The sequence below is a fragment of the Chiloscyllium plagiosum genome, unplaced genomic scaffold, assembly GCF_037043375.1.
Source record: "Chiloscyllium plagiosum isolate Xiang-an unplaced genomic scaffold, Cpla_swu_hap1 HiC_scaffold_35, whole genome shotgun sequence".
Lineage (NCBI taxonomy): Eukaryota > Metazoa > Chordata > Chondrichthyes > Orectolobiformes > Hemiscylliidae > Chiloscyllium > Chiloscyllium plagiosum.
In genome coordinates, this window is record NW_028270173.1 from 6134530 (window position 1) to 6149711 (window position 15182).

Here is a 15182-nt window from a genome sequence, read left to right on the forward strand (position 1 = left end):
TTTCTCCAGGCTCGCTGCTGGTTCCCACTGAATACAGCGGACAGTCCAGGGAATAGCGCCCCCCCCCCCCCCCCCAAGAACATTCAACCCCAATCAAACTGCACCCACAACAAGGTAAAAACAATGACTGCAGATGCTGGAAACCAGATTCTGGATCAGTGGTGCTGGAAGAGCACAGCAATTCAGGCAGCATCCGAGGACAGGCAAAATCCTGCCTCGGATGCTGCCTGAATTGCTGTGCTCTTCCAGCACCACTGATCCTGCACCCACAACAGCAATTCTCCCTCAGAGTGTATGTCCCTCTCTCAGAGAGGGGGCAGGGGGACGGCCTCGGGGGACATAAGTTCTCCATCAGACCCAGTCTTCTTCACTTCAATGGGCACCGCGTTCTCACCTCGCCATCTAATTGTATTCTCTGGCTGAAAGAGGATCCAGTTTCAGCAGCAAGGACTTATAGATCAGTGATCACCTAGGATTAGATTAGATTGATTAGAATGCCTACACTATGGAAACAGGCCCTTCGGCCCAACAGGTCCACATCAACCCTCCGAAGAGTAACCCGGGCTCATTCCCCTACCTATATTTACCCCTGACTAATACACCTAGCACTATGGACAATTTAACATGGCCAATTCACCTAACCTGCACATCTTTGGATTGTGAGAGGAAACCGGAGCAGCCGGAGGAAACCCATGCAGACAGAGGGAGGAGGTGCAAATTCCACGCAGAGAGTCACCCAAGGTGGGAATCGAACCTGGATCCCTGGCACAGTGAGGCAGCAGTGCAACCACTGAACCACCGTGCCGCCCCTCAATTTACCATCGAGCCAATATCAAATCTCAGAGTCCAGGATAGCCCAGTCTCAATCCCTCCATTCAGCACAGCAGCTTTTCCCAGACATGGGCTCAGTTCCCAAGAGGTTAGTGCTGTGGATCCTATTGACTCTCCTCCCACTGAACAGGCCCATGAGAAACCTTTCAGCAAACCAGGAGCCCATGATGGGAGCTGGCTGTGCTCCAGCCACAAAACTAATCCTCCTCATCGGAGTCCCATCACCTTGAAACCAGAAAATGTGTATCTCCCATTCACCTGGAGTGAGATTCAATCCAGTTCTCGGAGCTGGAAGGCAAATTCCACATCCCAGTCCACCCCTTCTGAAAAGATGATTCTTTTCACTTGTCCATGAGTTTGTCAGAATATCAACTCACTTTATGCATTGCTTCAGAAGCAGCTCACCATTCCTGCAACAAACTGACCAGATATGACACAAGCTTTTCCTGATCTTGAGACGGAGAGAATCATAGAATCAAAGAGATGTACAGCATGGAAGCAGACCAATCATTCCAACTTGTCCATGCTGACTAGTTTTCCTAACCTAATCTAGTCCTATTTGTCAGCACTTGGCCCATATCCCTCTAAACGCTTCCTATGCATATACCCATCCAGATGCCTTTTGAATTAATTGTACCAGCCTCCACCACTTCCTCTGGTTTTGAGGTATTGAGATTGAATAGAAAAACAGATTACTATGGTTTCCATCCCAAGGAACTGTCTCCCAGTGACCGTGCTGGGGGTGACTGGCTCTCTGTGGCTGAGCTTTGTTCAACATCTTCCTGGCAGCTGCTGGATGTGTCTTAGCAGCAGTCCTCTAGAAACATTCCTACAGCTTGGAGAGAGGCCATTCCTCAGATCACCCAGACTGTGTGTGATGACAATATGGTTTTCCTTTAATGGGGTAGCTGAATGGAACCTGGCAACATTCAACTCGTTTCATCTGGCAGGAAGGAGCTGTCAAAAGTGAAATGGAAACCCTGTGTAAGTCTAAAGGAAACCCTGTGTAAGTCTAAAGGAGGGTGGATGACCTGGAACTGAATGTGCAGTGAATAAATGGAGCTACACAACATGAAAGTAAATACATCATTCAAAATCAAACAGGACTAATGCAATTCAGCTCATTCCCAGACATCAGTCACTTTCAATCATTTTGATTTGATTTATTTATTGTCATGTACCTAAGTACAGTGTAAACTTTTGATTTACACACAGTACATGCATATCGTGCCATACAAAGATGCAAAGATCATGGGGTGATTGAACAGAGTGAGGAATACAAAGTTATATGTGCAAAGAAGGTTGGGTCTGAGAGGGATGCTGTTATCTGGGTCAGTTTTTGCATGATGCCTCATAACTGGGAACTGATGTGTGATTCTGGAGGGCAAGAAGAAAAGGGGAAATCAATATATTCACTTGATGGCAGAGTTTCTTTTTGGGAAAATCAGGTGAAAACGACTGTGACAAAATATGTCTTCAAGAAGGTTTTGTTCTGTTATGCTTCTTTTGAAATCAAATCTTGTAAGCTTAAGAATCAAACTGTCTGCTCAGCAGGAGAGATAGCTTTGTTTTCTTTTTACGCAGACTAAAGAAACATGAGCAGAAGGGGATAAAAACACACAGATCCAGGGCTTTGCAAGTTTTGCTTTTCAGTTGAAGATAGTATTTTGGATGAAGACACAGCTCTCTCTCTCTCTCTCTCTCTGCAAAACCTGATGTTCTGTCATACTGCTTGGATTGTGTTTCTGAGTTCTCCTGAATTTGTCTTGCCAAGGATGTTTATAGTGTCCTGTTACGTTGAATAATCAATTAGTAATAGTTAATATAAACATGATTTTGGTAAGTGTTTTGATTGAGTTAAGTTAAGCTAATTCTTTTATTTTGTCTGTATGTTAACTTTAGTGTAAGAATAAAGTTAGTTTTGACTCATCAAATTGCATCCAGAAAGCAATGCTATACACTTACCTTTAAAATAAGAAAATGTTAGGGCGTAGACTATCTTCTTGAGATGTTTTGAGGGGCTTTGGTCTGGTTCATAACAAATTAGAGGCTCTTTTCAGGGTTAGATCTCAAATTCCAGGTTGGGTTTAGAGTCAGAGATGGTGATTGATGAGAATTGGTGTTCTCTTTTCCGTTGTTGTATTTGGTTGGTTCAAATGTAATAATTTCCTGGAGGAACAATTCCCCAGTGAGTCCCATTACCTGGTGACTAAGTGATAAGCATTGCTGCATTACAATGTCAGGGATCCAGGTTTGATTCCAGCTTTGTGTGACTGTAAGAAGTTTGCATGTTGAACTGAATTAGTTTTATTATCACATGTACTCAAACGAGTACAGTGAAAAGTTTAAAAATCATCACTGATAGCACCATTTTAGGTACAAAGGTGCCTTGGTACAGTTCAGTGACAAGATTACAGTGTAACAATGGAAGGGGGAGAGGGAGAAAATCAGAAATTGGACACCAATCTCACTATTGATTGCGGATTACAAAATCTTGTCATCGACAACTGGGTCAGGTCTGCTCTGGGATCGGTGATCCACCCTGACCAAACCTGTGCTGTACTGGGCAGGAAGATTGCTGAGAGTCTCGCATTCCTCAGGGATACGATCGCCTACATGTAAGACAGGGGGTTGGACACCTGCCTCATCAGCCTGGACCAGGAGAAAGCCTTTGACAGGATATCACATACGCATATGAGAGATGCTCTCTCCAAAAGGGGCTTTGGGGAGGGAATCTGCAATTGGATCAGACTGCTCTACACCAATATTGTCAGTGCAGTCTCAATCAGTGGGTGGGAATCTGATAGCTTCCCAATCAGATCTGGAGTCAGGCAGGGCTGCCCTCTCTCTCCTGCCTTGTTTGTGTGCTGCATAGAGCCATTTGCCGAGTCCATCAGGAAGGATGCGAGCCTGAGAGGGGTGACATTTCCTGGCAGCAGGGGCCTACAGGTTCAGGCTTCCTGTACATGGATGACGCTGCCGTTTTCTGCTCGGATCCGCTGTCCGTGCACAGGCTCATGTGCTTATGTGACCAGTTCGAAAGGGCCTCAGGGGCCAAGGTAAATTGAGGCAAGAGCAAGGCTATGCTCTTGGGGAACTGGGCCGACCAATGCTCCATCCCCTTCACCGTCAGGACTGACCACCTGAAGGTGCTGGGTATTTGGTTCGGAGGGGCTGGGGGCTGCGCCAAGTCTTGGGAAGAGCATATCAGGAAAATGAGGCAGGAATTGGGCAGATGGAAGCCACGGTCGCTCTCCAACAAGGGAAAAAACCTGGTCATCAGGTATGAGGCACTGTCACTGCCTACTCCCAGAACCTGTGCTGTCGCAGTCACCCGGGCCATCTTCCATTTTATACGGAGATTAAAGATGGACCGGGTCCGAATGGACTCGATGTATAAAGATCTGGGCAACTGGAGAAAAAACACACCCAATGTAACCCTCACCCTGATGGCCAGCTTTGTGCGTGGCTGCATCAAGCTGCACGTGGATCCCTGTACGTAAACACCGAGTTTCACTACGTACTGAGGTTCTACCTGTCCCCGGTGTTGCAAAGGATGGGCCTGGCCTCTCTGCTGCGGAACGCTCCAAGTAGTTAGAGCATAGAGATGTACAGCATGGAAACAAACCCTTTGGTCCAACCCGTCCATGCCGACCAGATATCCCAACCCAATCTAGTCCCACCTGCCAGCACCCGGCCCATATCCCTCCAAACCCTTCCTATTCATATACCCATCCAAATGCCTCTTAAATGTTGCAATTGTACCAGCCTCCACCACATCCTCTGGCAGCTCATTCCATACACGTACCACCCTTTGCATGAAAAAGTTGCCCCTTAGGTCTCCTTTACATCTTTCCCCTCTCACCCTAAACCTATGCCCTCTAGACTGGACTCCCCCACTCCAGGGAAAAGACTTTGTCTATTTATCCTAACCATGCCCCTCATAATTCTGTAAACCTCTATAAGGTCACCCCTCAACCTCCGACGCTCCAGGGAAAACAGCCCCAGCCTGTTCAGCCTCTCCCTGTAGCTCAGATCCTCCAACCCTGGCAACATCCTTGTAAATCTTTTCTGAACCTTTTCAAGTTTCACATCATCTTTCCGATAGGAAGGAGACCAGAATTGCTCGCAAAATTCCAACAGTGGCCTAACCAATGTCCTGTACAGCCGCAACATGACCTCCCAACTCCTGTACTCAATACTCTGACCAATAAAGGAAAGCATACCAAACGCCTTCTTCACTATCCTATCTACCTGCGACTCCACTTTCAAGGAACTATGAACCTGCACTCCAAGGTCTCTTTGTTCAGCAACACTCCCTAGGACCTTAAAATTAAGTATTTAAGTCCTGCTAAGATTTGCTTTCCCAAAATGCAGCACCATGCATTTATCTGAATTAAACTCCATCTGCCACTTCTCAGCCCATTGGCCCATCTGGTCAAGGTCCTGTTGTAATCTGAGGTAGCCCTCTTTGCTGTCCACTACACCTCCAATTTTGGTGTCATCTGCAAACTTACTAACTGTACCTCTTATGCTTGCATCTAAATCATTTATGTAAATGATAAAAAGTAGAGGGCACAGCACCAATCCTTGTGGCACTCCACTGGTCACAGGCCTCCAGTCTGAAAAACAACCCTCCACCACCACTCTCTGTCTTCTACCTTTGAGCCAGTTCTGTATCCAAATGGCTAGTTCTCCCTGTATTCCATGAGATCTAACCTTGCTAATTAGTCTCCCATGGGGAACCTTGTCGAACACCTTACTGAAGTCCAAATAGATCACATCTACTGCTCTGCCCTCATCAATCTTCTTTGTTACTTCTTCAACTCAGTCGGACTGTTCCGTACCACCTGTTCTTCATGGAGAAATTTATGAAGAAAGACACCTTTGACCACAAGTCCATCAGCAAGTGGTCAGCACAAAGTGTCCTTGAGACTCTTCAGGAAAAGGAGAGGGCGGATCCTGTCGAGCGGTTCCCTGGGCAGACTGTCAAAGCCATTTGGCAGAATGCCTCATTGCCAGAACTTTCCAACAAGCACCAGGACATGGCTTGGCTGGTGGTGAGAAGAGCTCTGCCTGTGAGATCCTTTATGCACGCCCGGACTCTCTGCCACACCGCACACTGCCCTCAAAGCGCCTGTGGAGGGGATGAGACTGTCACACACCTCCTTCTGGAATGTGCCGACGCAAAGGAAATCTGGAGACAAATGCAGTGGTGTTTGTCGAGGTTCGTCCCGAGCAGCTCTGTGACGCGGGACTCCGTGCTCTACGGTCTGTTCCCTGGGACGCACACCGAGACCAACATCAACTGTATCTGGAGGATCATCAACTCGCTCTTTGGTCTGTCCAAAACCTGTTGATCTTCCAGCTGAATGAGCTGACCCCGACTGAGTATTGTGGACTGGCACATTCCAAGATCCATGACTACGTGTTGAGGGATGCACTGAAGCTTGGGGCAACTGCTGCCAAGGCGCGGTGGGGAAAGACCACCGTGTAAAGTCTGCCTGCCAAAGAAGAACAGGGGGCACACGCAGTAAGTGGGCTCCGCTGAAGCCTCAGCTAAATATATGGATGGTAAACGTACAGACCTGTATATATATAAATGATTAATTTCGATCTCTGTATGTAAAGAAATGCAAGGTGTGCCTATGAATGGCACCACCAATTGTACCGATAATCAAAATATTTTATGAATAAAGTATATTTTTGAAATAAATAAACGATTACAGTGCAACAATGTCACTAACATACGGTGCCATCTTAGCTACAAAGTACTTCAGTACAATCCTGAGTGACACAATTGAAAAATGAAGAAAATGAAGTTACATTACACCTTTACACAGTATAACCATAGGCCAAGAAAACAAGTAGTAAGTAAAAAAGGCAAACATCACAGACACTCTCCAAGGGCTCTCCATAGCAGACCGATGCAGGGGACTCCATGTGGTCTGTTCATGGGAGCTGACAGGTTCTGCATTGGACTGCTGCCCCCCCCCCCACTCACCCAGGCTGCTGGTGTCCTAACTTTGGGCATGCTAGTCACTGGCCTTCCCACTTTCAGCATGTGAGTTGCCCTGGGTGCTCTGGCTTCCTCCCGCAGTCCAAACATGTGCGGGTTATATAGATTAGCCGTGGGTAAAAACCCCATGGAGATGGGTTGCATCTGAGTGGGATGTTCTTCTGAGGTTTGCGCAGACTTGATCGGCTGAATGGCCTGTTTTTGCATGATGGCTCATCAACTGGAAACTGATGTGTTACCCAGGAGGGCCAGTGGAAAACGAGGAAATCAGATATTCCACACCATGGGGAAATGAGCTGGAAATGACAATCATTCTGAACGCATGAAGAAGTGTTAGGAGATCCTGGGTAGTTCCCAGTTCCCTGGTCAATAGCTATCCCACAACAAACGTCACGCTAAATAATTATTAAGTCATTCCACATTGCTGTTTATGGGAGCTTGCTGTGTGAGAATTGGCTGCTATGTTTCCCATAATAATTAGCAGTTAATTAACTGAAAATATTCCTGGACAAGTTGTTTCTTTTTCTGCAAAAACAGTTTTGCCCCCACCATGAAATAATTTTACATTCAGATAATACATTCTATTTTGTCCCAAGTGACTAGAAATTTAAAATGCAAACATCAGGTTCTCAGGAGTGTGTTGAATGGGCTAGATAGGCTGTAAGTCCAGTTCCTGTTCAGTACTTGTGCATCAGGACTTGTCAATGACAGCCTTCACAGGGATCTGCTGCATCTTGGACATTATGTTGCTCACATCTGTTTGTTGTGTAATTTGTCAAAAAGCAACATTGTGCCATTAACACCAAATTAATAATAGGCTCAATATTTACAAGGGCTGGTTTGGAGTAAACATCATAACATCCATTTGTGAATTTGCATGACCTAATTACGTATGCAACTTAATTGACTGTAAGCCTTGGATTTGTTTAAATGATAACATGTAAAAGGAAATCAAGTAATTTGTGCTTGAATAAAATTTGTTTGTAAACTCCTGATTTCTGTTGCACATAATATGTGCATTCAGTTTTTGAGTGTGGAAATCTATCAACCCTAAACATGCTCCAAGACCATGTCTCCAAAGCTCTCTATAGTAGGGAATTCCAATGGTTCACAAATCTCTGAATAATAAAAAAAGTTTAACCTCAGACCTGAGTGACAGCCCCTTATTTTTAAACTGTGCCCCCTGGTTCTAGACTCCCCAATCAGTGGAACTAACTTACCTGTATCTACCCTGTCTATCGCTTTTAAATCATACATACATTTCTAGGAGATTCCCTCTTCTTCCTTGGAACATTACAGGACATAATTTTGAGATACCGGTGTTGGACTGGGGTGTACAAAGTTAAAAATCACACAACACCAGGTTATAGTCCAACAGGTTTAATTGGAAGCACACTAGCTTTCAGAGCGAAGGAGCATCGCTCCGAAAGCTAGTGTGCTTCCAATTAAACCTGTTGGACTATAACCTGGCGTTGTGTGATTTTTAACTTTACAGGACATAAGCCGACTTGTCCAAACTCTGTTTATTAGTCAGTCTCACCATCCTGGGAACATGTTGCTGAACTTTGGTTGCAGTGAATGGTTAGAGTGCAACTTTCAGACTACTTGAAAACTTTCGGACAGCACTGTGGCTCAGTGTTGAGCACTGCTGCCTCACAGCAACAGTTACCCAGGTTCGATTCTAGCCTCGGGCAACTGTGTGGACTTTGCACGTTCTCGCTGTGTCTGCATGAGTTTCCTCTGGGTGCTCCTCGTTTCCTCCCACAGTCAAAAGATGTGCAGGTTAGCTGAACTGGCCAAACTAAATTGCCCATAATGTTCAGCGATGTCTAGGCTAGGTGCATTAGTCAAGGGTAACTGTAGAGTAATAGGGTAGGGGAATGGGTCTGGGTGGGTTACTCATCAGAGGGTCAGTGTGGACTTGTTGGGCCAATTAGCCTGTTTTCACACTGTAGGGACTCTATGAAAACAGTCAGCCAAACATTCACCTTTGGACAAAGTAAATCAGTGGGAAGACCCTCCAATGACACTCGCTTGAAATATCTAACAATTCTCTCACTTTCACTGAAAATATCCTAACAGCATTGTGGATGTAACTAAACATCATGGAATTACAGCTGTTTAAAAAGACAAGACAACCACCATGTTTCTCAGAGAAATAAGATGTTTCAATAATGAGGCTTTTCTGCTGATGGGTTTCACACTATCAAAAAATTAAGCATGAAACTCCCAAAACTTACTCTCAAACAACACTTCAAAACATCATGTGGCATTTTTTACTCTGTGAATTCCTCTGCACTTTACAGATTTTATCTGCAATATGCAACTAACCAATGAAGTAGCATATTCTATTCCCAGGACACCTCTAATACTTCAGTGGTACCTCTGTGCAATTCCCTGCCCAGTGAAGCAGTTGAGGCTACAGCATTGACTGTTTTTAATGTAGACAAACAGGAGACTGGAAGAATACAGCAAGCCAGGCAGCATCAGGACGTGGAAGAGTCAACATTTCGAGTATCCCAAAATGTTGACTTCTCCATGTTCCGATGCTGCCCCGCTTGCTGTGTTCTTCCAGCCTCCTGCTTGTTTTCCTTGGAAACCAACATCTGCATTGTTTTTGTCTCTGACCTTGAATGTTTTTAAGGCAAAGGTAGATAGAATTTTGAATAGTAAAGAAATTAAGGGTTATGGTGTGAGAGAGGGCGAGCCAGGCAGCATGGAGGGGACAGCGAGCCCAGCTTTTCTAGATAGGCCCAACTGCTCTAGACCAGCCACCTCCTTTTACTCTCTCTCTCCTTGTGACTTTGCTTTTTCTTTCTGAGATCGCAAGCAGGCCAGAGTGGTGTCATCGGTGACTCGTGTGGGGTATCCTGGCATTGTAGGCCCAATGCATGGATTCCTGGAATTGTTGGTGAGGCAGCAGCTGTAGCAAAGGCAGAACAAGATTTCTGGCTGCATTCTATCCAGAAAGGGGAACTTGCAGAGACTTTGTCTAAGCCCTGATGCTGTGTTTGTGAACCCAGCCAATGAAGATGAACTCTATTTAAGTACTAAGATAAGTTTATGAATACGAACTGGTGGGATATGGATAACGAGCAGGTAGGAGAGGTGAGTTTAGTTTGGGATTATGCCTGGCATGGACTGGTTGGACCAAAAGGTCTGTTTCCAGTTTCATGACTCTATGACTATACTTTATTTTTACTCTTTCAAATTGATACCGGATTGTGGCAACAGAACACGTTTCAGTCTATCTTTCCAGATAAATTATTTATTCATTTCATCAAATGGCGGCACTGATTCTGGGAGTTCAATGGTCTACAATCTCCTCCTCAGTCTTATGACCTAATTCGTGAGAATTAAATATTGATGAATATCGCTATGTATGGAAAATAAGAGTTAAATTACCAGAGTGTGGCATCATTTTTGGTGAAATCCTGTGTACTTTATACATTTCCTTTCCAATGAATATCTGACCAGAACTGCAATGTATTTTGTGTACAATGACCTCTAATATAATTCCAAAGAAAGTTCCAGTCCATCCTCTGTTAAGGTCAATAGAGAAATGCTCCCAAATGGGGAATATTTCACTTGCCTGGTCAGCCAGTTCTCATCTACAGGAGCACTATGAAACAAATGTCAAGCAGGAATCATTTCAGAAAATTGGAGGTGTAGTGGACAGCGAAGAAGTTTATCTCAGATTACAATGGGATCTTGACCAGATGGGCCAATGGGCTGAGAAGTGGCAGATGGAGATTAATTTAGATAAATGTGAGGTGCTGCATTTTGGGAAAGCAAATCTTAGCAGGACTCAAACACTTAATGGTAAGGTCCTACGGAGTGTCACTGAACAGATCTTTGAGTGCAGGCTCATAGCTCCTTGAAAGTGGAGTTGCAGGTAGACAGGATAGTGAAGGCGGCGTTTGGTATGCTTTCCTTTATTGGTCAGAGTATTGAGGAGGTTATGTTGCGACTGTAGAGGAAATGGGTAAGGCCACTTTTGGAATATTGCATGCAATTCTGGTCTATTTCCTATCGGAAAGATGTTGTGAAATTTGAAATGGTTCAGAAAAGACTTACAAGGATGTTGCCAGGGTTGGAGGATTTGAGCTATAGGGAGAGGTTGAACAGGCGAGGATTATTCTATTCTTGGAGCGTCGGAGGCTGAGGGGTGACCTTATAGAGGTTTATAAAATCATGAGGGGCATGGATAGGATAAATAGACAAAGTATTTTCCTTGGGGTGGGGGAGTGCAGAACTAGAGGCCATAGGTTTAGGATGAGAGGGGAAAGATATGAAAGAGACCTAAGGGACAACGTTTTCACGCAGACGGTGGTACGTGTATGGAATGAGCTGCCAGAGGAAGTGGTGGAGGCTAGTACAATTGCAACATTTAGCAGGCATTTGGATGGGTATATGAATAGGAAGGGTTTAGAGGAATATGGGCCACGTGCTGGCAGGTGAGACTAGATTGGGTTGGGATATCTGGTCGGCATGGACAAGTTGGACCAAAGGGTTTTGTTTCCATGCTGTACATCTCCATGACTCTCTGACTAGAATACATTACGGCAACTTACCAAACCTGTACGTTGACGGTAGATTTTAGGTGTTCTGTATCAAGAGTGAGGTGGAGAGATCCAGCAAGTAGAAAGCTTTGCCCATAACGCTTTGAGGCAATTCACAGAGACTGTAAAATGTACATCAACCCTCATCCCAAGATAAGCCTCTGACCACATTATCCACACTATTATTAACTATTATTATCTCTCATACTGACCTAAACTGCTTTACTATTCCAAAATAAATCCTCAGTGCCCTCTGAAAATGACCCACAGACACTCTGACCCAGAGCAAATACAGGGCTGGCAATGATTATAGACCTTACAGCTGATGCCCACAACTTATCAGAGGGACAATTAAACAGATTTAACCCTCACCCCCAAACCTGATCCAATAATATTATAGGAAGATTTTTTTACAAGAAGATGACAATCACAGATCAACTTTTTCAAGCAGCCCATGTGTGTGTTTCTTTTCCCTCTTTCTCCCAGGTTTTCCCGGCTGCACTGTCCATGAGATTTACTCCAATTCCTGGACACTCCCTGACAGTTGGTAAAGCCCCTCCTGACAGCACATACCCGCTCCCCTTCCCTTCCCCCGGGACCCAGCCCCGGGCTCCCAGTAGATCCCCCTCCCCCCATCCTTTCCCGCGGTGCGGGGGACAGATCCCGCTGGAACTTTCCGCCTCTTTCCAGAACCTTCTCCCCCGGGCTCGCTCCTTCCAGAACACTCTCGGGCTCTCGGCGTCTCGCGGAACCGTCCGCGCTCCCATTGGCCGCCGCCTCAGAACCTTCCACAACATTCCGCCGTGACTTCACCGCCGCGCTCCACCATTGGTCCGCGCCGCTGCCAATCACCCGGCCCCACCTGCCCGGGACCGCCCACACATTCTATTTAAAGGGCCGCAGCTCCCACTGAGCGTCACAATCACAGTCGTTCGCATTGATTGGACACTGAGTGACAGCTCGGTCACTGCGGCAGACAGAAGGGAGCACTCCACAGCAGAGGAGAAGACTCAGTTCTACCACAGACTTTGATCAACATGCCTGCAGCTCAAGGAACAGCCATTGGCATTGACCTGGGCACCACCTACTCCTGTGTTGGGGTCTTCCAGCATGGCAAGGTGGAGATCATCGCCAATAACCAGGGCAACCGTACCACCCCCAGCTACGTGGCCTTCAATGACACTGAGAGGCTCATCGGAGATGCTGCCAAGAACCAGGTGGCTCTGAACCCTCAGAATACCATCTTCGATGCCAAGAGGCTCATCGGGAGAAGGTTTGATGACCCAGTTGTCCAAACTGACATGAAGCACTGGCCCTTCCAGGTGGTGAACGATGGAGGGAAGCCCAAGGTCAAGGTTGAGTACAAAGGGGAGAATAAAGCCTTTTACCCTGAGGAAATCTCTTCCATGGTGCTGACCAAGATGAAGGAGACAGCAGAGGCCTATCTGGGACACCCTGTCACCAATGCTGTTATCACGGTGCCTGCTTACTTCAATGACTCCCAGCGCCAGGCAACCAAAGATGCTGGTGTGATCGCTGGCCTCAATGTCCTCCGTGTCATCAATGAGCCAACGGCAGCTGCCATTGCCTACGGTCTGGAGAAGAAGGGCAGAGGAGAACACAACGTTCTCATCTTTGACCTGGGGGGTGGCACCTTCGATGTGTCTATTCTCTCCATTGACGATGGTATCTTTGAAGTGAAATCAACAGCAGGTGACACCCACTTGGGAGGAGAGGACTTTGATAACCGCATGGTCAATCACTTCATTGAAGAGTTCAAGCGGAAATACAAGAAGGACATCAGTCAGAACAAGAGGGCAATCAGGAGGCTGAGGACAGCCTGTGAAAGAGCCAAGAGAACCCTGTCTTCCAGCACACAAGCCAGTATTGAGATTGACTGTCTGTTCGAAGGCATTGACTTCTACACCTCCATCACCAGGGCTCGGTTTGAGGAGCTGAATGCTGACCTGTTCAGAGGGACTCTGGAACCAGTGGAGAAAGCTCTGAGAGATGCCAAGTTGGACAAGTCACAGATCCATGACATTGTCTTGGTTGGGGGCTCTACCCGCATCCCCAAGATCCAGAAACTGCTGCAAGATTTCTTCAGTGGCAAGGAGCTGAACAAGAGCATCAATCCTGATGAGGCTGTGGCCTATGGGGCAGCTGTTCAAGCAGCTATTCTGATGGGAGACCAGTCTGAGAATGTTCAGGACCTACTTCTCCTGGATGTCGCTGCCCTGTCTCTGGGTCTCGAGACAGCAGGAGGTGTCATGACTGCACTCATCAAGCGCAACACCACCATTCCCACCAAGCAGACCCAGATCTTTACCACCTACTCTGATAACCAGCCTGGTGTCCTTATTCAGGTGTATGAAGGGGAGCGAGCCATGACCAAGGACAATAATCTCCTGGGTAAATTTGAGTTGAGTGGCATTGCTCCTGCCCCTCGTGGTGTGCCACAGATTGAGGTCACCTTTGATATCGATGCCAATGGCATCTTGAATGTCTCTGCTGTTGATAAGAGCACTGGCAAATCGAACAAGATCACCATCAGCAATGACAAGGGCAGGCTGAGTAAGGAGGAGATTGAGAGGATGGTGCAGGATGCGGAAAAGTACAAGAATGAGGATGAAGCCCAGTGGGAAAGGATCGGAGCCAAGAACAGTCTGGAGTCCTACGCCTTCAACATGAAGAGCACAGTGGAGGATGAGAATGTGAAAACTAAGATCAGTGAGGGAGACAAGAAGAAAATTCTTGAGCAATGTAACCAGGCAATCCTGTGGTTGGAGAACAACCAGATGGCAGACAAGGAGGAGTTTGAGTACCAGCTGAAAGAACTGGAAAAGCTGTGCTGTCCCATCATTGCCAACTTGTACCAAGGAGGAGCAGGTGGTTCTTGCAGAGCCCAGGCTGGATGTGCCACTTCCACAGGACCAACAGTGGAGGAGGTGGATTAAAGGACTAGAAAGTCAGAGCCTCCGCAATCCAGGACTGAACTTTAGACTGGGACTTGGGGTCAGCACCAAGATCTCTCTCTTTCAGTGACAGGGAGAGGAGAGGGTTGCTGCAGAAATTACTGCCAGCTGTAACAGTTATGATGTCACTGATCTTGGAGCCTGTTGACATTTTGTAATTTGTTTGTCAATGTGGTGAATTAATTTTCTGAATACTCTGGAAGAACATAATCTTGTTATATTTGATTTATATAGGGGATAATTCTTAATGTACAGAAAAATATTTATTTTTGTTTCGAAATTCACTTTTTTAAAAAAAATAAATGTTCTTATTGATTTCTGCATGTTTCTTTCTGCGGTATATGATTTGACACACATACTGTGAATGATTTTTCTTTGTTTTCCTACTGCAAAGCATTTCTGACATATTTTCACACCAGCACTGAGTTACATTTACTCCAGGTTACGAAACATAGAATAGTACAGCACAGAAACAGGCCTTTCGACCCATGATGTAGCGTCATCCACGGCTCCAAGTTAAACTCATCCCTTCTGCCTGGCAATCCCCCTGGTCTATCTGCCTCCATTGCATGTTTATTCCTGTGCTGATCTAAAAGCCCATTAAAAGTCACTATGGTGTCTACCTCCTGCACTACCCCAGGCTGCCCATTCCAGGCACCTCAGCTTAGCGTAAATACATGCCTTCCAGTATTAGACATATCTGCGGAAGTGTTGTCTGTCAATCCTTTTTATGTTTCTCCTCTATTTCTGCTGCTCCGGAGAAAACCACCCTCGTCTGCCCAGCATCTCCTTATA

The 15182-nt window shown here is 46.0% G+C and overlaps 1 protein-coding gene across 1 annotated transcript; it reads left to right on the plus strand.

Moving 5' to 3' along the window:
• The first annotated feature begins 12342 nt into the window (after window positions 1-12342).
• Window positions 12343-14710, plus strand: LOC148139997 (heat shock 70 kDa protein-like). The gene has a single exon (XM_087979145.1). The coding sequence runs from the start codon at window positions 12450-12452 to the stop codon at window positions 14367-14369; it is 1920 nt and encodes a 639-aa protein (XP_087835271.1). The 5' UTR covers window positions 12343-12449; the 3' UTR covers window positions 14370-14710.
• Window positions 14711-15182: the final 472 nt, after the last annotated feature.